Below are 23,986 nucleotides of genomic sequence, written 5' to 3' on the forward strand. Positions count from 1 at the left end.
ATTTTTCACTGTTCTTCCTTTCTGGGCCCCGTCTCCGCTCCCCACTCTCCCTGGCTTTTTGTGAGGCCGTGATTTACCAACCATGCCTTCCTTGATCTTCAGCGTCATTTACAAATACCCCAACCTATATTATTTAAAAATACTGATGATGTCACTGCAGCCAGGGAAGCAGATCAGGACCCTGCTCAGCCATCACCAGAGAAGCTTCTTCCTGCAGTAGATGGGAACAAATACCCAGAGCCAAATGTTATGCAGAGAGAGAGACCTGGGAACATTCAGCCCTACACAGGATGTCTCCATGAAATTCTTCCCCAAAAGGACTCAGGGAACTCCATGGAAGAGGAGGCAGAAAGAGTGTAAAAAGCCAGAGGGGATGGAGGACACCAAGAAAACATGACCCTTGAAATCAACAAGAAGGACACACATAGGAACTCAGAGAGACCGAGGCAGCATGCACAGGCCCTGCATGGGTCTGCACCAGATGGGGTCCTAGCGCTGAGCACAGGAGTAGATACATGCCCCATCCCTAACCCAAGAGCAATCCCCAATTAATCGCCACTTACAAATGAAAATTTGGTTTCCTCCAAGGGAGTCTCACTGGGGAATGAACTGCACTTAAGGGTAGCTGCGTGCCCAGCAGGAAACGGCCAATAGAAAATGAACGCAGCAGCATCTGTGAAGGTTCCTTGTCTCAATGTCATGCCAGGACTTTTTCTTTTTTCTTTTAAATTTTATTTTATTTTTAACTTTTATTTTAATATATAATATTTTATTTTACTATACATATATTTTTCTCTCTTTTTGACATACAAGTACTTTGTGTATATATTATGGCTTCCAGTTTACAATGTTTTTACGGGATTCCTGGGTGTGTGAATGAGGGGGTCCATTTCTTCTGTCTTCTCTTGGGCTCTTTTCCTTTTGTTTGTGTTGTCCTATTCGAATGTGCTAGTTTTTATTTTATTTTATTTTATTTTATTTTATTTTATTATTATCCCTTAGAAGCCTGTTTTTTTTTTTTTTTTTTAAATGAGAGACAGAAAGGGAGTGGATCTGGATGGGAGGGGCAGTAGGTTGGAACTGGTAGAAGTAGAGGGTGGGGAAACCATAATCAGGATATATTTTATGAGAAAAAGGTTTATTTTCAATAAAAGGAAAAATATTTATGATGTATCATAAAACACATAAATATTGACTTAAAAGTACCTATAGGGTAACATCAACCCTCTCTACTGACCCATCTCTCAGAGACAGCTATATTCATTGTTTTTCAATTTTTCATAGCCTACTCACATAATAATTGTCCTGTAACCCGGCTTCATCACTCTAGCGTCATGGAGGTATTTGCTCAGAAGCTACAAACACGGCCTTCTTTAGCAGCTTCATTAACCTCAATGTAGACTGGAGACAGAGGGGAAACCCTTCAGGTTCCAGTTCTGACACGGTGAGCTCAGGCTTGCTCTGCTCTGGGCATCTGTTCTCCCAGACAGAAACACCTCTCACTTCCTTCTCTCCATGCCAGCTCTCACGGTGAACTAACTCGGAAGACCTCATGGCCAACCTTCTCATATTCCAGCTTTGCAAAGTCTCTTTGTTGATTCGGTTTCATATTTGATAGCAAGCTATACAAGACCCGAGGGATTCACACACAGCAAACATCCCAAGGGAAAATGCTTTAGTAAAGAAGGTCAAAGCAGTAAGAATGTCTGCACTCACTTGGATTATGAGGAAGAATGGCTTTAATTTAACAGACTTGTTCTTGAGAACTTTCATTTTAATGCTGTGGTCATGAGCTATTCCTTCCACCTTAAATACTCACATCCCTCGCATCTTTATGCCTTCCGCCCACTACCTCCAATCAGTAAGTGCCATCTTCATAGACATCACCTGAACATGGTGAGGAAGCCGGTGTCTCTCCCAGCAGCAGTGGAAGATAGTATCTGCTTGTTTGCTCACTGACGATCTTCTCTTGTGGGAATGAAATTTCACCCAGCACCCGTCCTGAACAGCCCACTCTGCACACACACGAAGTCCACTCCTACTGTCGTACCCCAGAGCTAGGCCATCACCTCCCGTCTTTCTCCACATGCCCACCGCCTTGTTTCCATGTCTATCTTCAGCCCTTGGTCTTCCTTCAATATACAAAAAAACCTCTCCTAGAAATGTCTTCTTTAAACATCTACAAGCCTGAGACCTATTCTTATAATATCATATATTTTTAGAATTAAAAATTTTGGTCAAAAAGAGGTAAATGCATTTAACACCAAGCATGATGGTCATGCACAGCAGAAAGAACTGACCCCCAAAAGTTGTCCTCTGACCTCCACATGTGCCCTGTGACACACACACACACACACACACACACACACACACATACACATACACACACACACACACACACACACACACACACACACACACACTTAAATCCTGAATGACACATATACTGATGAAGGGGAATATTTTAATCAATGTACCCATCAAACAATGTAAAGGAGGTTAACAACTGGGAGGTGAAATTCTGCTGCCGGCTGGGAGCCCTAGCAGGCAGAGATGAGGGAGCCTTTCAGGTTCATCAACATTCAAAGAGGGGAGAAACAGAACAAGCCTGGAAAACAGAACCATGTGCCCCTGTCACCACTGCTGTCCTCTGGGCCACGAGCCACATAAACCCAGAAGCATCTGCCAAAGTTTCTGACAGCTGTGCATGTACCCTCTGCCATTTGCTCAGCTGTTTTGAAGTGAGAGACGCATTTTCCCAGGGATCTACTGTGTGGGCTTCTTTTTCAAGCCAGAACAATGTGTTCAGAATACAAATTCTTTTTATTAGTTCTGATTTCTCTCACCCAGCTAAATGAACGTATCTTCTGCTTATGTTTTGCAGCTAATGGAGGTGAACAGAGCACACCATGTTATATTTGAAAACAGGCAATGCTGAAGAATGAAAACAAATCACTCTGCCTGTCTGTCAGCACAGCGAGCTGCTCGTTAGAGAACTTGCTGTCTAGTCCCATGCAACCTCACTTGGTTTGAATAGGTCTCCTACAAATGCTACCACCTTTGTGCCTTGCATATGGACATCATGAATGCAAGGAAAATGATTCGATTTGAAATTGCAGATTGTAGCAATGGCAGCTCACTTTGTATACCAACATGGTTATAGAGCTCTGAAAACAAATTAATTAGATTTGTTTAAAATGTAACCAGCTTTCTCCCACCCCCACCCCCACCCCCCCAAAAAAAAGGGAAGTACAAAGGAAAAAAATAGAAAGGCGTTCACTAGCTGGTCTTCGCTGCCTTGCACATTTTTAATAAAGATATGGTATGTGTGAACTAATTAAATCTTAGGTTACAAGTTATTAATTTAATGCTTCAAGGTTATTAACCACTTTTGTATACACAGTTTATAGGAAAAAATGAATGTACTTAATCTCAGAATTAAGATACCAAACAAACCAAATAATCTCATGTTTCATGACTTTCAAAGTTGATTGTCTGCTTGGCAATGCTTTACTAGAGCCCAGATATACAACTGCCACTTCAGAAAAGAGGTTTGGCAGTTTCCAGTAGATTTAATCCCCATTTAATAGCCTTCTTATTGAGGCCAGATATGAAAGGTCATTGAGGAAAAGCATTTTTTCCCATTGATTCAACCACATTGAATTTGTCCAATATCCTGAGAGTAGATCACTAAGTTCTGAGTGATCACTAAGTCCTAAGAGTGGATTACAAAGTTCTGAGTGATCACTATGTCCTGAGAGTGGATCACAAAGCTCTGAGTGATCACTAAGTCCTGAGAGTGGATCACAAAGCTCTGAGTGATCACTAAGTCTTGATAGTGGCTTCTTAGCATGTTATACAGACCCACTGGCAAATATCAACAATCCAGAGGAGATTATAAAATATTTAAGATTATAACATTTGACAACCAAAGTTCCTAGATGTTAGTTTGATTTTGACTAATTTTTCAGGGCAAAGTGTTTGGTCATTCAATTCTGAAGCAGCAATCTTCCACAGAAGATGATCTTCAGCTCCTAACGAACAAAGGGCATTTTATCTTAAAGAGCATTATGTACACCAAGTATCTATGGGAAAAGAAACAATTATTGCCAGGAGTCATGATAGTTATCTGCATTCACAAGTTTCTGTGCTCTAAGAAGAGGGAAACATGACTTGGTACATCAATAATCCCATGGGAAATTTGTAATGATTTATTCCCCTGGCTTATTAAAAGCCTAGCCAGGGCTCAAAGGTCTCTGGATACCCATAAAATTAGAAAAGCATTGCCATAAAATTAAGAAATAGGAGCTAAATATCCATAGAGGAAGAGAGCCAACAAATGCTCTCTGATATAAATTATTTGCATTACACAAACATTTCCAGGAAGAATTGCTGTTGTGAAACGCATTTCCTTAGTTCTATTGATATAACATATAACTCATTTATATCACTATTCAGGTTTTCTAAACTCATCCTGAAGTAATATACAAGAAGAAACTAATCCTTTTTATGTTTTCTTATTTATGTACTTATTGATTTTTGAGATAGGGTCTCGGGTAACAGACTGGCCTTGAACTTGCTACATTGCCAAGGCTGGCCTTGAAATCCTGATTCTTCTGTTTCTGCCTCCCAAGTATTGAGGTTCAAGGTTATACACCTGATTTTCTTATTTTAAATATAAGAATGTATTTTTAACATGAAACTAATTAAAAAATTTGGAAAGGTTATATAATTATTGTTTGAAAGGATTCAGTATTAAAATCTAACTAGAAATGTAAGAAATTAGTCTCAGAATATAACTGAGTGGTATAATGGCTATACTTGGGTATTAAACAAGTCTGACAGCTAAATATTTAGATATGATTTAGTATGATATAGATAATATATAAACTATACATCATTAAAGTGATTTTTTCAATTGTTCTATACAATTACAAAGTGTGTAGAAATGCTCATGGAGAAATGGCTCAGTTGTGAAAAGATTTGTTTGCTACATGAACTACTTAAGTTTGGGTTTCCAGAAACCATCTAAACATCAGGCAGGCACACTGGCATTCTTATAACTCCAGTCTCAGAAAATGGAGTCAGGGCATCCAGACTAGCCTTACCGGTGAGTTCTGAGTTTTGTTAAAGCAACCTGCCTCAAAAGAATAAGAAGGAACAGAAATCCAGAAAGACTCCAATATCAAATCTGGCCCTCCCTACTGAAATGAGTACATTTGGCATGCATACATATGCATGCACGCTCAAGCACCCTCACACATGTGAATATGCACACACACATCATATTTACAAACAGACAAAAGGAATAAAAGGAAAAGAATTCTTATGGATAAGCTGTCTAAAATAATTCAATGAAAGTGAAGCATATAAAAAAAGGAAACAAAAATATGTTTATAAGGATTATACACGTGGCTGGTGCTGAATGCATAGCTCAGTTGGCAGAGTAATCGTCCAACACACAAAGCCCTAGGCTCCATCCCAGTGCTGCAGAAACTAGGCATGGTAGGCCACATCTGTCGCCCCAGCACTTGAGAGATGGGGCAGGAAGATCAGAAGGTCAAGGTCACTCTCATTTACATGAAGATTTTGAGGCTATAAAACCCAAAACAGTAACAACAACAAAACTAACTGGGCTGGAGAGACAGTAAGTGGTTGAAAACACCTATTCTAGAGGATTCACGTTTGATTCCCAGCACCTATACAGCAGCTTACAACTATCCAGAAATCCAGTCCCAAGGAATCCAACACTCTCTTGTGACCTCTATGGGCACCAGGAAATCAGATGGTGCACAGACATACATGCAAGCAAAACACTCGTACACTTAAAATAAATACCACCCCAAAAGTTCAATATTATATCATTTGTTTCTTATATAATCTACAGACCTAATCCAGTTAAATGAAAAATATAAGAGATTTTATTGAGTAAAATGGGGTGAGGAGCTTTGTGTGTTTAGATGAAGCAATGGACATATAAGAATAGTCAACAAATTCATGAAAATTGACTTTATTACATTAAGGATTTCTTCAATTCTAATAATTAGTCTTAATAGGGATACAATGTAATTTCTAGTAGCCTTTTTAAAAAAATGATGAATTAGATATGTAAATAGCATCTCATCCATATAGTGAAACATTCTGTCATTAAAAATGATGACATGGTTCTGAATTTTCTCCAATCAAGTCTTTATTAGATATTATGAAGTAAAAATGGGACCTACAAATGGTAGACAATATATGATTAAATTCTTAGAGCACATATAAAATTCAACGGCATGGCAGATACACATACACACACACACACACACACACACATATACATACATACATACATATATATATATATATATATAATACCAAAACACTAAAGTGATTTTGTGTGAGTCGTGTCATGGTGGCATGGAGGTGACACTCAGCTTCTGTACCTTTGAATATTATGGGGATTTTCCATTATAAAAATGCATTATTCTGTAGTCACGAGAGTCCATTTCAGCACTGCAGACATAACTTCTAATACAATTGAAAGAAACAGATAAAGATGACCTCTAGGAGAAAGAGAAAATTCCACACCACAACTCTTTGAAGACTCCGTCAGTGCCTCTTCTATTCTTCTACCGGCCGTCGTACGGCGGCTGTGTGGCAGGGGAACTGCGTGAGGGAACCGTAGTCTCTTTTCTCATCATGTCACAGCTGACATGGAGGGGACACAACAGCGACAGTCTCAATCTATGCACAGCACCCCGTCCTTCCTACACTGAGAAGGAGAGCCCACATCTCTAGAATGAATGACAGTACATCTCCCGACACAGTCTACACTAAAATCCACCTCAGTGGCTTCACAGGAGAGTTTTGTAAGTAAGGAGAAATATGGAAGTAGGAGTTATCAGAATGTGCTTAGTTTAAATACTTTTAATGAAATCTTTACCTTTTCTAGATATTGTTTTGGGTTTTATATAACGTACTTATGACTACTGACTAACATAAAAGTCCCACTGAATGAAAGAACTTGATATGAAAATGATGTAATGAGAACAACCCATGCTTACTGTATGCTAGGCATTTAGAAGCATTCTTATTCCTAAGTCAATGGTTCCTCAAAGTGAACTTCAAGAAGAATTCCTCTCTTGTATTTGAGGGAACAACTTCAGAAAGTGAGTAAGACCCTGTCCAAAGCCACCATGATAAAACAAGACAGTACAGGCTAGATACAGACAAGCTGCTTCAACACAACAATTTTGCCAAAACTCAAGATATGCCCCCCCCTTTTTTTTTTTACAAGAAATTCAAAATTATATAAAGATTGCCAAAATATTAGTGAGAGTTCTGGTACAGCCTTCACTCAGCTTCTCTTGTTTAAGCTCTACCCAGTGCGTTTGTACCAAATAAAAATCCACATTGGTCCATGGACATTATTAAACCCCATACTTCATTTGGGTTTCACTGGTTCTCTATTGTGTTCTGCCGACCCAGGGGTCCATCCATGAGACCATATCACTCTGTGCTGTCACATGATCCTAGCTTCCCCCTGGATTATAAGAGTTTTTCAGACTTCTTCCCTTGTTTTTTATGACAATGACAGTTTTGAAGAGTGTGAGTAGGGAATTTTGCAGAAGGTCTTGCATTTTGGTTTCATAGCTAGAGTTGACTTACAGTTTCAGGAAGAAGGTGATGGGAGCAGCACATAATTTTCCTCACATCATCTCAAGGGAACATGCCACCATGTGACTTCTCATAGACGAGAACAGTCTTACAGACCTGTCTGAGGCGACTTTGGCCTGGCTGTTTCCTCTGCAAGGTCACCATGTCCCTTGCACTTCCCATTCTCCACATTCAGTATTACAGACGACAGTTATCAGTGGAAGCCTACTGTGCAGGCATGGAGGGAAGTGTCTAGATGAGCTCCATCTTCTTGGAAGATGGCCGATCTCTACATACTTTATTTGGAACCATTATGCCTGCATGTTAATTACAGCCCATTATTCTACACTACTTCTCTCATCTTTCTCATTCTTACTGTGTTATCAGTTTATTCACATATGATAATAAAGGCACACTTGTCAATGAATAATTCCTTGCCACTTAAAGGCAAAAAAAAAAGGCTAGAATTAGATGTGACAACAATGGACAACCATGTTTTAAAATATTTCCAGCAGATCATTAAGTAACTAATTAGAAAGATGTTTTTCTGAGAAGCACTTTATACAGAACTTACCAGAAATATTCGTTCAAGTTGATCCTGAATGTCTTTCATTCCTGGAAATGCAGCGACTCCTTGGATCATCTCAACAAAGATGCAGCCAACTCCCCTGAAGAGAAAAGAATCATTAGAAAAACTTCAATAACTCTGTTTAGAAACACAAAGCAGAGATTAAAATGTACCCCAGGAAGAGGCAATGAAGAAACAACACTCTCCATGATCAACTGAAGCAGTGGGATGACACCTAGACCCACACTCTGCACCCTACTTCTTCTACTGCTCTGAAAGGACTCTAGACATGTGCAGCCATCCTGGCTCTGAAAATGATGGAAACTGATCAAGCAGCAGGCTTCACTGGTCCCCTTATACTTGCAGGTGACAGGTGAGAAAGTCCTTGGCTTGACATAGGGAAGGAGGCCTCTGTGGTCCTTTTCTAGTTCCCTTCCCAGCTGTATTTCACAACTCATAATGGGCTGTACTTTCAGCTGCTGGTGGTTCTCAGTGCACTCTGAATCAGCATCATCTGGGAAACTTTTAAAACCCACAAATGCTCTGACCACAAACCCCAAAACTTCTGCCTAGGCTACTGAGATGGTTCAGGGCATCTACACACAGAGTTGCTGAGCCAGATTCATCGACTGTCAAAGAGAAATGCTCATATTGCTTCACTACCTAAAACACCATCTCTTTACCTATTTGCTCTTGAGTGCTAAATCCAATTTAGCCTCTGTAATCCTGGGTCAATATCATCTCCTCCAGGAAGCCTTCCACAGACTGCCTAGCAGACAAGACAGTTCCCCCATGAGCTTACTAGTCATACTCTTCCTTAATGCATCCATCATGCAATGAGCTCAACCTTGCCACCTATCTGAACTGCCATGCCCACAGCACCTATCCATAGCACAGGCAAACAGCTAGTGAAATGCTTGTGCTGAGATTCAGGAGAACAAGTCATTTGGAAGAAGATGGAAACTGGAATAAACCAGAGAAGTCACACTAACGGCAAAGAACTAGTACAGAGCTCTCATTCCTGCACCTCTGACCTAACCTGGTTCCTGCCTGCAGGAGACCAGGATGTGCAGACAGCTCTCTCTACTTCATGATCATTCTCTATGATTTGCAATGTCTCTACCTTGAACAACTTTAGGTTCCCTGACTTACCATACCATGTCATTTTTTCAAATGCTGCATTTAATTCCATCTAGGGCAAGCAAGCCATGGGATCTGTAACCTACGTCAGAATCCCTCGGGGTAAAAGACAGACCAGTGACCTACTTCTGTCCAGCTGCTCCAGTTGTTATCACAGTTGTGACCAACAATGTTCTGAGTTAAAGTTAAACACTAGTAGGAATGCCTTTCTCACAATGCATGCCACATAACTTCAGCTTAAACACACACATAAGGATGTATGCTGCCAAAATGACTGCACAAAATCCCATGTTACATCATACATTACAAAAACAATTTCACTTGGGGAATGAGAATTAGTTTCATATCATTCTAGACAGATGGAGTTCAGATGTCTGATTGCATCTACTTAAAATGTTAGTATGGTGGTTTTCTAAAATTTTTCTGTCAAGAATTCTTTCCAAGAATATTGACCTGTGTTTCCACTGTCTTCTTATTTAAACTCACATTAAACATTGTGGAGTTGAAATACCCACACCTTCCTGATTGTACATAAGAATAAACTCTCTGTTCTCTGCCTTTTGTCTTTCACATTGCCCCCATACCCTGCAACACTGACTATTAGCAGAAGCCAACAACATCCTATCTGTGCAAAGCTGAGCTGGCTGGTGGGAAGGGGAGGTAACAGTTACTCTGTCAGAACTGCCTACAGAATTTCTTTTACAGCTACTTTTCTTAGTTTACATCATCTCCAAAATATGATACTTAGAAGATAAACCTACACTCCAGTTCTGTTCAGTTAGAACAAAATGATAAAGTTATTCTGTAGGCTTTTAACCACTTGGCTGGCTAAGGGATTTGGACTTTCATTCCTAATGGATATATCAGATGACATCATCTTTCTCAAAGACACTGAAGGGTACACTAATGACATTGAAAGAATTATACTTAGTGACCATATAGAAATTATAGTGCACAAGAAACAAAAAAATAGAATTACACAATAGAATTAGACAGTTATACTTATAGGGACCATATAGAAATTATAATGCACAAAATAGAATTACACAATAGAATTACACAATTATACTTAGTGACCAAATAGAAAGAGAATGCACAAGAAAATAAAAAATAGAATTATGCAGCATATTAGTATTATTAATGCAGAGGAATTCGTTTTTTAATGAAACTGCCAACCAGTAATAAAAGTCCTTCAATCTTATATGAACAAACCACTCTGTGTGCCCTTCTCTTTCTCTGCTCCATTAGTTCTGTGCTCCTTCAACAGGCAGAGTAAGCTTGCTGCACCGAATGGTTTGCTGGGAAACCATTACACTTAATAAGTTATGTTGCATAAGGGATAATGTCCTCTTTGTGAGTTCTTATAATGATTACCTACTGAGTCTAAATTCTTCATTAAGAATAAGATAGGCAACACCAGGGAGATGGCTCGTAGTACTTATTCTGCATGCATGAAGACCTGAGTTTAAATTGCCAGCATACACATATGAACTTGGGCATGGCCATGCATTCCTGTAATCCTAGCACTGTTGGAGCTGAGACAGAGGGAGGATTGCTTGTTGGTGGTGGGGCTTGTTGGTCAGCAGTCTAGCTCCAGGTTATGTGAGAGACCCTGTTTCACCTGATGTCCTCCTCCAGTCTCCACAGGGAGGTGCACCTGCACAGATGCACATATAGCACATGAAGACACATACACACTACAAAGAAGGAACACAGTCTGCTGTCCAACATTCCACAAGAATTTCCACATAAAACCCGAGGAAAACTTGAAAAAAGAGGATTCTAAACACACAAAAGAACAGAGTCAAGTGTAGCTTCTTTAGCAGCATTTTCTGGGTAGGCTCTGTTTGCTAGTGGCAAGCAGAGGCATGACTCCTTTACGACATGGATTCCTGGTTCAAGTATGACCAGCTCTTTTGGGAGGTCCTGCTATGGAGTACTTAAATGGGGTTAGTGGGCAGAGGGCTGTACACTACTTGGTGGCAGCATGGACCCAACAGCTTCTGAAAGTTCAGATATTAAGCATGACTCTTTCAGGTACCTCTGCCATAAAACTAGACTCTCAGGAAGCCAAGAAATGGGGCAGAGCCAGCCACCAAAGCTTACACATTAGGTTTAGCCTGCTTAGCAGTTTAAAGACTCACGTGGTCAGAAAAAGATAGATATGCAGTAAAGACAGATTTGGAAGAAGAAAAAAAAACACTTCTAAAAGGTTTACAATATGTTTAAAAATATACATAGGCTTGGGCAAGAAAAGAGAAGGTATAGACAGTAAAAAAGAGATATACAGTTTTAAAATAATCAAGTAAAGTCCTAAAAAGGGGAGTAAAGTAATATATAAAAAAAAGGCCACATAAAGATGAAAAAAATACAGAGTCTGGATACTGTATGTTATTGTATTGTTTTTAAATTTTGACTGCTAATGAGCAAATGATAACTGCTGAGAGACATTCAATTATGAAAACTGCTATATTAAACCAACCTATATATTTTAAAAAAGTCCTGACTTCAAAATTTAAGTCAAGGGATATGTTGCATTGGGAAAGAGGTTCTATTTTTTATTTCCACAGGAAATGAGAAGCTATGGATTCATTCTAGGTTACGAAAAATCAGGTTTGATCAAGGAAGACCCCCTGAAAAATCTCCAATGGGAGAGGATGGCACAGATGATCCAACATTTCATAGTGCCTCTGTTGCAGTTTCCTCTGAGTTCTGCATCCAGAACAGCTTCAAGGCTGCTGGCTGAGATGATCCAGCCTCACAGACTACTCCTGTCAGGACTTGACCATAGTCCTAAATTCTCTCAGGGTCCTCCAAAGATTACCAGTGCCCCCAGTCAGTAAGAAGTAGTCTAGAGAACTATGCCCAGATTCCCAAAAATAAATTATGAATGTTTATCATCATTTGGGGGGTTGGTTACAAGTTGTTATGGATAATGGTCAGGAAAAAAAGCTAAACAAAGGAGATTAGATTCAGAGATCTTGTTCTGAAAAGAAAAAGGGGGAACATAGAAATGGTAGGATAAAAAGGTAGATTACTGAATCTTCTTTAATCCAAAAAAAAACAACTATTAATCTTAAATATTTTCCATTAGTATGGATTTTGGTTTATTGATAAAAAATTTAAAGTTAATTTTGTTATACCGTATGTATATTTCTTTTTTAAATTTTATTTTATAATTTAATTTAATTTTACATATCAGCCACAGATTCCCTTGTTCTCCCCCCTTCTCTCCAGCCCACCCCCCCATTCCCATATCCTCCATGGCAAAGACTCCCCTGAGGTTATTTTTTGGTGGTAGTGTGTGTGTACTTCTCTTCTTTGGGGTTTACTGCTGTGGCTTTATCTATTGTCTGTGTTTTCGATGGTGTATCTGACTTCCTTAGGTTGGAATTTTCCTTCTAGTGCTTTCTGTAGGGCTGGGTTTGTGGATAAGTATTGTTTAAATCTGGCTTTGCCTTGGAATGTCTTGTTTACACCGTCTATGATGACTGAAAGTTTTGCTGGGTATATTAGTCTAGGCTGGCATCCATGGTCTCTTAGTGTCTGCATTACATCTGTCCAGGTCCTTCTGGCTTTCAAAATCTCCATTGAGAAATCAGGTGTTATTCTGATGGGTTTGCCTTTATAAGTCACTTGGCCTTTTTCCTTTGCTGCTCTTAATATTCTTTCTTTATTCTGTACATTTAATTGTTTAATTATTATGTGGCAAGGGGACTTTTTGGGGGGGTCTAGTCTGTTTGGTGTTCTATAGGCTTCTTGTATCTTCATAGACATTTCCTTCTTTAAGTTGGGAAAGTTTTCTTCTATGAATATATTTTCTGTGCCTTTGAGTTGGTATTCTTCTCTTTCCTCTATCCCTATTATTCGTAGGTTTGGTCTTTTCATGGTGTCCCAAATTTCTTGGACATTTTGGGTCATGACTTTGTTGGCTTTAGTGTTTTCTTTGACTAATGAATCTATTTCTTCTACTGTATCTTCAACGCCAGAGATCCTTTCTTCCATCTCTTACATTCTGTTGGTTATATTTGCATCTGAAGTTTCCATTCATTTACTCAGATTTTCTATTTCCAAAATTTCCTCTGTTTGTGTCTTCTTCATTTTTTCTATTTCCCTTTTCAAGTCTTGGACTGTTTCCCTCTTCTGTTTCATTGCTTTTTCATGATTTTCTTTCAGGGATTTATTGTTTTCTTCTGCTTTATTTGTCCTTTCCTCTAATTTTTTATAGTGTTCTTCCCATTTTTTGTTTGTCTTTTCCTGTGGGATGTTCTGTATGTTCTCTGGGAGCCCGTTGTCAGGTTCCTCGTGGCTTTACCCAGCAGGTCCGCATAGAGAATGATTAGGACCACGGGCCTGAGTGCAGGTGTCTGAGATGGTCTGCACTTGGCTGTGCTGTGGGATGGTCTGTATGTCAAAATGCTCTGATTGGTCAATAAATAAAACCTGATTGGCCAGTGGCTAGGCAGGAAGTATAGGCGGGACTAACAGAGAGGAGAAATAAAAGAACAGGAAGGCAGAAGGAGTCACTGCCAGCCGCTGCCATGACAAGCAGCATGAAAAGATGCCAGTAAGCCACAAGCCAGGTGGTAGGGTATAGATTTATGGAAATGGATTAATTTAAGCTATAAGAACAGTTAGCAAGAAGCTTGCCATGGCCATACAGTTTGTAAGCAATATAAGTCTCTGTGTTTACTTGGTTGGGTCTGAGCGGCTGTGGGACTGGCGGATGACAAATATTTGTCTTGACTGTGGGCAAGGCAGGAAAACTCTAGTTACAATTCCCTCTGTTTGTGTCTTCTTCATTTTTTCTATTTCCCTTCTCAAGTCTTGGACTGTTTCCCTCTTCTGTTTCATTGCTTTTTCATGATTTTCTTTTAGGGATTTATTGTTTTCTTCTGCTTTATTTTTCCTGTCCTCTAGTTTTTTATAGTGTTCTTCCCATTTTTGTTTGCCTTTTCCTCAATTTCATTTGTGATTTCTTCTATATAAGCCTCTACCTTCTTCATGATGTTATTCATAAGGTTGCTTTCTTCTGCTTCTTCCATTTTGTGATGTTCAGGTCTAGATGTTGGAGGAGGGCTAAGTTCTAATGATGCTGTATTGCTCTTCATTTTGTTGTATGTACTTCTGCCTTGACGTCTGCCCATCTCCTTGTGGATTCGTTCTTGGTCTTATCAGCACTCATGGTCCAGACAGAGCTGACAAATTCAGGAAGCTCTCTCTCTTGTCCAGATGGGAGCTCCAGGGTGGTATGGGAGCTAGGGACTGGTCTCTAAATCTCAGAAAGTGGCTGGGGTCTCGGGCAGATGGGCATGGGAGCAGGGCGTGGAGATTGCAGGGTCTCTTGTCCAGATGGGAGGTCCGGGGCAGTGTGGGAGCTTGGGGCTGGTCTCTAAGTCTCAGGAAGTGGCTGGGGTCTCGGGCAGATGGGCATGGGAGCAGGGCGTGGAGATTGCAGGGTCTGCCATGGGTCTTGGAGAAGGGGAATCTTCTGGTGGGGGTGGAGGGGATCCTGCCCGATGGCCAGAACCTGGGGCCAAGTTGGGCAGGTATTCCCCAGAATGGCTGGTGCCCAGGGATGGGATCTAGGGGTAGACCTCTCTGGGTTTGAGCCCAGGCACTCACCTCTTATCCAGATGGGAGGTCCGGGGCAACCCATATGTATATTTCTATTCTTGTTTAAGATATTATGCTTATGCAACTTATTTTAAAATGTAGCATATAATTAAGAAATATAGATTAATAGTCATCTATAGTAGTCAAACTTGTAGTCATGTTAGGTATGTTTTCAAGGTCATACACAGATATATTTAGACAGATGATATTCAAAAACTTCAAAGACACATAGAATATGACATTTGATATGTTTAATAACCTAAGGCTTTTCATGATAGTGAGACACATCTGCTCCTAGAAGCATCAATCTACTTCAGAGAAGATGATGGGCATTGAAGAAACGCTATATGGAATTCATCTTATTTATGGCAAAAAGCTAGCTATGTGGGCAAAGAAACTGCCCTTGCCTCAATTACTGACAGTTACTGTCCAAACTGGCCCATCAGGATGCAAGAAAAGTGACTGCTGAACTTTGCCAAGACAAGGTAGGACACTCCTTCAAAATTCCCTGCTTCATAGGAAAGTCTGTCAGACATACTATGCCTGTAGGCCAGAGCTGGATGCCTTAATATTGAAGAAGAATTTTGGGGGACTATCCAGGCACTCATCTTGAGGTCCCTGTCATTAGGTAACATTTCCCCTTCTCAGGTCTTTGATGGAGTTGAAGACTAACTAGTTATAATTATAGTTTTCCTTATTTATAATAGAAAGTAAATTAGATATAAAACTTTGGACTCACCAAGATAGATAATAAGTATTTTCTCTATTTTTGCCAAATGCAAATGGATTAGATAGTGTTACTGTAATTCTTACTTAATAACTGTTTTTGTTGTATATAATCTTACTATGTTAAAGTTAAAACCTTCCTTTTTTAATTAGACAAAAAGGGGAAATGCTGTGGAATAATCCTCATGTATACTATAAAATTTGTCACTAAAATTAGTTTAATAAAATGCTGATTGGCCAGTAGCCAGGCAGGAAGTATAGACAGGGTGACCAAACTAAGAATGTTGGGAAGAGGAAGGGCAGAGTCAGGAGTTACCAGCCAGACTCAAAGGAAGAAAGCTGAGAATGTTGTACTGAGAAGAGGTTGCAAGTCATGTGGCTAAACATAGATAAGAGTTATGGGTTAATTTAAGTGTAAGAGCTAACTAGTAGTAAGCCTGAGTTACTGGCAAAGCATTTATGATTAATGTAAGCCTCTGTGTGGTAATTTGGGAAGCACCTGTTGGGTATTTGGGAGTTGCTGGTGGGCCAGAAACTTTCATTTACAACAGTTTGGTGACAGAGACTCAGTTAATAGGTTTCATATGATTCAATTTACGGAAACCCGACTTTAGGATTACCAAATGGGTTAAGGTAACTTGACACAGTCAACCAGGTCTCAACACACAGCTTTCAAATTTTTGAAACTCATGTTTTGCAAACTTAATTTAGGTCATCAGTATGTGGATGCTTTTTTTGAGTTAAAATGCAAAATAGTAGATTTTAGTTAACATCACTACCCAAATATACATGGGGGCTGGAGACTAGCCTCCACAGTTAAAGGAACATACTATTTTTTTAGAGGACCTGTATTATTTGGCTGCAGCGCCCAACCTGTCTGGTTCACCGCTGCCTGTAACTACAGCTCCAGGGGCACCTGAAGCCTCTGGTTTCCACAGGCACTATGCTCATGTGTATAGGCACTCCCACCCCTACATACACTAACTAAAAATAAAATATATTTTAAAAATTTAAAATAGGACTTAAAACATAATTGATAATTCTTTGCCATAATGAGCATAAGTATCCTTTCAGGCCTGGATATAATTTGGTAGTATTCACTGTGAAGAAGGAATGCAAAGTTAGGCATAAAAATAGAGTATAAAAATGAGTTCAAATAAACTTAGTCAAAAGAAATTACATGATTTTAGATGCTGAAAAATAATCTACAGTGTGGGAATAATCAGCATTAATCTTGAACTGTCAAAGAAAAACTGCTCTATTCCTCTCTTCAGTTTGATAGGGTAATCTACAGTAAACTCATAATACCTTTAAATATCTTTAAAAAATCCATTTCCTTTTTCTTTTCTTCCTTCCTTTTTTGTTTGTTTTTGATAGTTCTGGGTTCAAAGTCAAGCCCTGGTATTTATCAGGCAAATGGACTATCTCTGAGATATACCCCAGCCCAATACCCTTTCTTCTCTCATCCAGTTTGGTGCTAGGGATCAAACCCAGAGACTTTGACATGCTAAATAAGTGTTCTACTACTGAAATCTACTCCAATCTAGTAATATCTCTTTCTAATAAGACAATAAAAAGATGATTTATACTTTTTTCTAGCATGTGACATTAGTTTCTTTAATAGTTCAAGAAAAAAATAAGGTTTTGTTTTTTGTTTTTTCCACTTCACTCCACATAGGTAAGGTCAAATAAAATTTAAGTATCATTGACAATTTTAGAAAAATTATATCACATTCCCATATACACAAACATGACAGTTTTACTACAGCAAATGTTACACAGCTCCATAGGATAATATAGAACAGTATCTGAGGACATACTAGACGCAGTGTGGAAGGCTAGGGGAACTAGAGACTGAAGGTTAGAAGGGCTACAGAGGTTGAGCCTGTTGGATTATGGGATACAGGAACAACATGGGGTTGGGCATGGGGCATTCCAGGCAGAGGAAACAGAATCTATTAAGTGGGGGATCTTGAGAGAACTAAGTGCTGTTGATATTGCTCTGTGTGGAAAAGTGGAAGAAAGGGTAGAAACAGCCAGAGGTTGTGGATGTACATAACAAATTATGGTCCTTTAACCTCTTTGAGATCTGCTGCATATGACATTTAAAATGTTTAAGTTTTCTGCAGTGAATCATGACCATGCCTAACAGTGAACTTTGAAGTCTTCAAAAGGAGGATGGGGCCCCACACGGCAATTCTATCTGAACTACAGCAATACCACCAAGCTGACCCATACAACCTAAAGAACAGCTTTGGAGTACAAACTGCTCAAGACAATTTCAAGGTGGCCAGCTGAGATCATCCAGCCTCACAGACTAGTCTAGCCAGGACTTTCCCATTACACAAAGACTGGATAAAAAATAAAACAGCTAGCTCTCCCAGGACTTGACAATTATCGCATTTTTTTTTTTTTTCAGGATCTCCAGAAGATGCTACCACCTCCAGACAGCAGGAAGTAATTTTAAGAAAATGACACCCATGTTCCCAAGAGGTGGGGTGGGAAGGTTTTGGTCATTCAGTGAGTTATGGATATTTTTCACCATTTAGGGGAGTTGGTGACAAGCTGTAGGAGGGTTGGTTACAAGTAGTTATTGGTATAGACAGGAAAGAAGCTGAGCAAAGAAGATTAGACTCAGGGATTTTGTTCTAAAAAATGGGGGGTATAGAAATAGAATAAAAGGTAAATTATTGAATCTACTTTCAAACCAAAACAGCAACTATTAGTCCTAAATATTTTACATTAGTTTGGATTTTTGTATATTGATACAAATTTGAGGTTATTTTTGTCATACTGTATATATGTTATAGAAATGAAAGGGTAAAAAATGATTATTGAATCTATGTTTAAACTAAAAAAGAAACTACTAGTTTTAAATATTTTACATTGATATGGATTTTTGTATCTTGATACACATTTAAGGTTATTTTTGTTAGAACATACTGTATAAACTTGGAGTCATGTTAAGTATGTTTTCAAGGTCAAAGATATTTTAGATAGGCAGGTGGTCTTCAAACACTTCAGAAACCTACAGAATATGGTATTTAAAATATTTTAATAACATAAGGTTTGTGTTTGTTTATTTTATGACCATGAGATATATCTTTTCCTGGAAGTACCAGGAAAAGATGATGGGCATTGAAGAAACTCCATATGGAGTTTACTTTCTTTGTGGTGAAAGTTAGCCACTTGGGCAAGAAACTGTCCTTGCCTTGACTACTGACAGTATGCTGTCCAAATTGGACAAGGAAGACAGACAGAAAAGAAAGAGACTGTTGAACTTTGCCAAGACAAGGCAGGATAGCCCTTTAAAAATTCTGCTCCACAGAAAACTTTGTCAGATATTCCAGGCCTGCAGGGCAAAGATGGATGTTCCAATGTTGCAGAACCTTGAGTGACTGTCTAGGCAGCCAGGAGTTTCTGTCATTTCTTAATTTTGGAAGTTGTTTGCTCTGCATTTCCTGTTTACTCAGGTAATATTATATCCTTCTCAGGTCTCTGATGGAGTTGAAGACTAGACAGTTATAGTTTTCTTTGTTACCAGTCTCAGAAAAGAAACTCACTAAAGAGGTGAAAAGTATATAAGGTTGAGAGACATAAAAACTTTGGGTTGGTAATACAAGTTAAGATTAGAAAGTGGATTAGGTATAATACCTTGGAGTCACCAAGATGGGATAGATAATGGAGTATTTTCTCTGAATTTGTCAAATGCTAATGGACTAGACATTGTTAATGTATTTATTTCCTGTATATGCTTGTATATAGTTATTGTATTTATTGTATATAGTTTTTTTTTATTTTGGTTAAAACCTTCGCTTTTTATTTAGACAAAAGGGGGGAAATGTTGTGTGATATTTTCTTTGTGTTCTGACAAATACAGCTTGCCTGGAGATCAGAGGGCAGAGTTAGCCACTAGTTAACTATAAAAGCTGGGCAGTGGTAGTTCATACCTTTAACCCAGCACTTGGGAGGCTCATGTCTTCAATCCCAACAACTGGGAGGTGGAGACAGGAAGTGATAAGGTGGGTAGAGACAGGATCTCTGCCCGTTCGGTCTAAAGATTCATAGAGGTAAGAAGTCTCTAGTGGCTGCTCCTCTGCTTCTCTTATCTTTCAGGTTATTATCTGATATCCAACTCCTGGATTTTATGGATAAGACTAATTAGGTTCATGCTTCAAGAGGTCAAATTTATTTCTATGACATTTTTGCTTCACTCCTCAAAACTAGAAACTCCTCCCCCTTCTTCTACTACTATGGGAGGAAGAAACTTGACAGTTCGACATATCAACAGATACTCAATTTGTTCTGATTAAGAAATCACAGAGGGGCTGAAGCCATGGCCCAGTGGTTAAGAGCATTGGCTGCTTTTCCAGGGGATCCAGGTGCCAGAGGAATCAAGGTTCTATTCCCAGCAACCAAATGCCAGCTCACAACTGTTTGTTAACTCCAGTACCAGAGGATCTGATGCCCTCTTCTGGCTTCCATCAGCACTGTATGCATGAGCTAGCTGCACAGACATCCATGCAGGCAAAAAATCCATATGAATAAAAACAAAATAAACAAATAAATTAAAATTTAAAAGGAAATAAATGGCATAACTTTCAAGGTACAATCACTAGATGTTACTTCACCTCGCTCTTCTCAGTTCTAGAACAATTTCAGTAAGGACAGTGTGTGTTCCTTGTCTGGATGGATGGGGCTAGGGTATGTGTGTACAGAATAATGTAAAGGCCTATGGGCCAACTCCTGCCTGCTGTGGATTTTTCATGTGGTTTCTGAGAAAAGAAACCATTTAATTTCCTCACAGATTTGTTTACTTTTCTTGGCATATTAAAGCATATAATAATATATAATTATATATGATATATAGATATATATAAATAATGATAAAATTATATATTTATAATAATGTCTTAAATGAGATATGTATTATATTGTTTATTGTATACTGTATGTTATATATGATATACACATACACGTATATGGCATGATGCTCTGAAATAGGTGTGTGTAATAGTAAAATCTAGCTAATCCACATCTGTATTATTTCACACACCTATTTCCGTGGTGAGAAAACTTGATATTCACACTCTATTCCTCAGTAACCCATTGTAGTGCCACCAACCCATCACCATGTTAGTGTAGAGGTCTCTGGATCGCACCTCTCTGTCACTGTTCATCCTTGATCGATATCCCTTGGTTAAAGATGGGTAAATTACTAACAGCTGAGGCACAGAGAAAATACAAAGAGGGAAATGCTTCAAAAACCAGTTCTGTGAAGATTTCGTCTCAAAATGGTAGGCTTGGGAGTTTGTTAGGAGTGAAAAAAGACTTTTTCTCCATGAGCTATTATTATCACAAAGAGTTTTTTGTTTTCTGTTTAGAAGATGTGGGAAGAACAATATCTCACTTCTTGAAGACATTAGCATTTATTTTATAACATAAATGCTGAGATCCCGTCAATTAAATTGATTTTTGTTTGTAAATGTACGATTGTTGGGATCTACGATTCCAGGAGAGTTTTTTTCTGTCTGCCTATACTATGCATATATCCTCCATCACTGCCCCTGAATGTTGATAAAGGGGGTCCATTGTTTTTATACTATACCTTACGACTTTTCCTCCTTGTACTAAATACTGGAGACTGGAGACATATAGTCCTCTTGCTGTTGTTGTCCTATCATGAAATACACAAAGTAGACTAGCCTTAGAGAGAGAGACAGACAGACAGAGAGAGACAGACAGAGACAGAGAGAGAGAGGGAGGGAGACAGAGAGACAGAGACAGGGAGAGAGGGAGGGAGACAGAGAGAGAGAGAGAGAGAGAGAGAGAGAGAGAGAGACACTTATTTACCTCCCAGTTAGGGAAGTTAAAAGTCCAAACAACAGGTACAAGTTCTGGAGAGGGACCCTGACCTTGGCTGCATCAGCTCATGGGAAAGTATGGGGACATGAGAAGGAAAGACCCTAGGGTCTGGTTAGAGGCCTCTCAACAGCTGCTAAGTAGGAATTCCAGCACAGTAAACAACTTCTTAGGGCCATGCTTTCCAGCCGAAACCCTGCAGTTTTCTAAAATCCCACCAGCAATCCCTTGTGCAACCTCAAAACCTTCTGGTTTTATTTTATCAGATTACAATCTGATCCAAAATGCTCCACCCATTAGAACAAGAAGAACAAGATGGGAGGGGGGCTCTTCTCAGCAACCTATTGAGATGTAACTGAAAGCTATGCAATGACGTCTAATAACTAATGCTTAGACACTTGCAACTCCATGGAGGAGCCCACACCACACTTGCCTATGTCAAATTCTTCCATTTCTCTTAACTCTCATGTTTAAACTCTGTGTTAAAAACACATTGTTTACTAAGCTGCAATTCTCACTTGAGGAGCTCACAGCTATACTTGGGTATGTTGTATTCTGTCCCTGAGCATCTTTGACTCTCTTGATTCTTGTGTTTAATTATATAACCAAATTCCAAAACTGGATGGAATAGAGTAAGGTTACCCAAACCACCTGCTGATATGCATTCTGAAATACCTGTTTATTAAAGTCCTGGTTAGATTTTATGTTAGTATGTGGTGGCATAGGCCTATATTCCCTGCACTTGCAAGGCTGATGCAGGAGGATCATGAGTTCAAGTCCAGTTTGGGCTACACAATGAAACCCTCTCCCAAAATAAAGGGAAAAAATTAGGTAGGAGGACCTAATTATATCTGTAACCCAGCATATTTGATAAAGCATAATATAAATGGTCATCTTTAAAAGAAAGGAAAGATAGTACTTATGCATTATTATTTCTCTAGTTTACATTAATCTAATTTTGGTATTAACACAAACAGTTAAAGAACTAAAATAGTGTTTCCCCCTTTAATAAATTTCAAATCAAGTATTTGATTCAATCTCAGTAAACAATGCAGAAAGACTTTAACATTTTACAGTATGGTCTAACTCAGAATTGAAAACGTTACATATTTTGTTTCTACTTTTATCTATTAGCAAACGTTGATATTTCTTATGTGGGGGATCTTTAAAGGAGAAGTGAAGATTTCAGTGTCATGTGGCTGGGTTTATCTGCCAAGTCCAAGAGGACTCCCGATCAAGCAGGGCCTGTGCCTTTTCTGTGCAGAGGACTTGGGGACCCACTGCATGTCACAGCATGCAGGCTTTTACAACTGCAAGCTGCAGGAGGCCCCCAAATCGGTCCAGATACTTACTCACAGCTTTCTAGAATGATCTACAGCTTCAAACCTTTGGGAAGAGCACTTCAGACCAAGACAAGGAGGCAAGCAGATGAACAGACCCAGAATTCAGTGCAACTTGGTCTTGCCTTTCTCCTTTTCAACGTTGTATTGGCACCCTTAGCCCATATGTCCATCTAAAAGCATCATGGGAAGCAGCTTTGTCAAATGTGTATGTTGGTCTTGGGATCTTATCAGAACCTGGATTCTGGCTTACCAGGTGAGGGCCGAGGCTGAGATTCTGAATTTCTAACAAGCTCCTAAGTGATGGGGGAGGGGGGGTGTTCTTCAAATCAGACATTGCAAAGCAAGAATCTAAAATACTCTTCATAATTCTGTTTTGAAAGCAGTCTGGGTGAGTCTGTACATCCTGTTAACATGTATTAGAGCTGTGGCTGAAGAAACAACGAACAATGGACTAGTAAACTAAATTAGGTTAAATGTGAAACGATCTAAATTCAACACTAACTCAGAAAGCTTCCTCGTTAATTAACCTAGCAGGTAATTTTATTTAGCTACGGTTCGCTGAAATATACCATTATCCAATAAAAGCTGGATCTGTTTTGTGCACCAAGGTGACCATATATTTATCCCACTTTTCTCTGAAGAAATGTATCTACTTGCAAAACGGGCCAACTTCTGCTCTCCAGAAGACCAGCTTATTAAAGGCCAAAAAAGGGGAAAATCAACTTATTTTTATTATACCCTGTAAGAAAATTTCTTATACATCACAGATGTGATCTTTTCATCCTGGCATTCTGTCGTTGAAAAGTGAAAGATTAAAAAATGACACTTCACCATGCCCTTGGTGGGTACTATGGAACTGAATTGATTAAAGTGTCACTCACCATTTACTGTGGTTAGCACTTCATTAGGCACCGATAGGCACAATATATCTTTGTCAAATACTTCTCTGGAAAACTTAGCTCTCAGGCCATGGAAATGAAAAGCCCTAGACTGTGAGGAAAATCTCTGTGTGAAAAATTCAATTCCATACAATAGAGTTTTGTAAAAAGGACAACTTGGCACTAAATTTCCATTTAATAAAATTATGTCC

The 23,986-nt window shown here is 39.0% G+C and overlaps 1 protein-coding gene across 6 annotated transcripts in view; it reads right to left on the reverse strand.

Annotated features, from left to right (window-relative positions):
* Cdk14 (cyclin dependent kinase 14) overlaps positions 1-23,986 on the reverse strand; it is a 484,970-nt gene that overhangs the window by 114,438 nt on the left and 346,546 nt on the right. For all 6 annotated transcript variants that reach the window (XM_028862580.2, XM_028862554.2, XM_028862546.2 and 3 more), the window contains one exon: positions 8,216-8,309. In XM_028862580.2, the coding sequence (XP_028718413.1) occupies positions 8,216-8,309 (94 nt within the window). The remainder of the gene's footprint in view (positions 1-8,215; positions 8,310-23,986) is intronic.

Source organism: Peromyscus leucopus, chromosome 3 (assembly GCF_004664715.2).
Source record: "Peromyscus leucopus breed LL Stock chromosome 3, UCI_PerLeu_2.1, whole genome shotgun sequence".
NCBI classification, from domain to species: Eukaryota; Metazoa; Chordata; class Mammalia; order Rodentia; family Cricetidae; genus Peromyscus; species Peromyscus leucopus.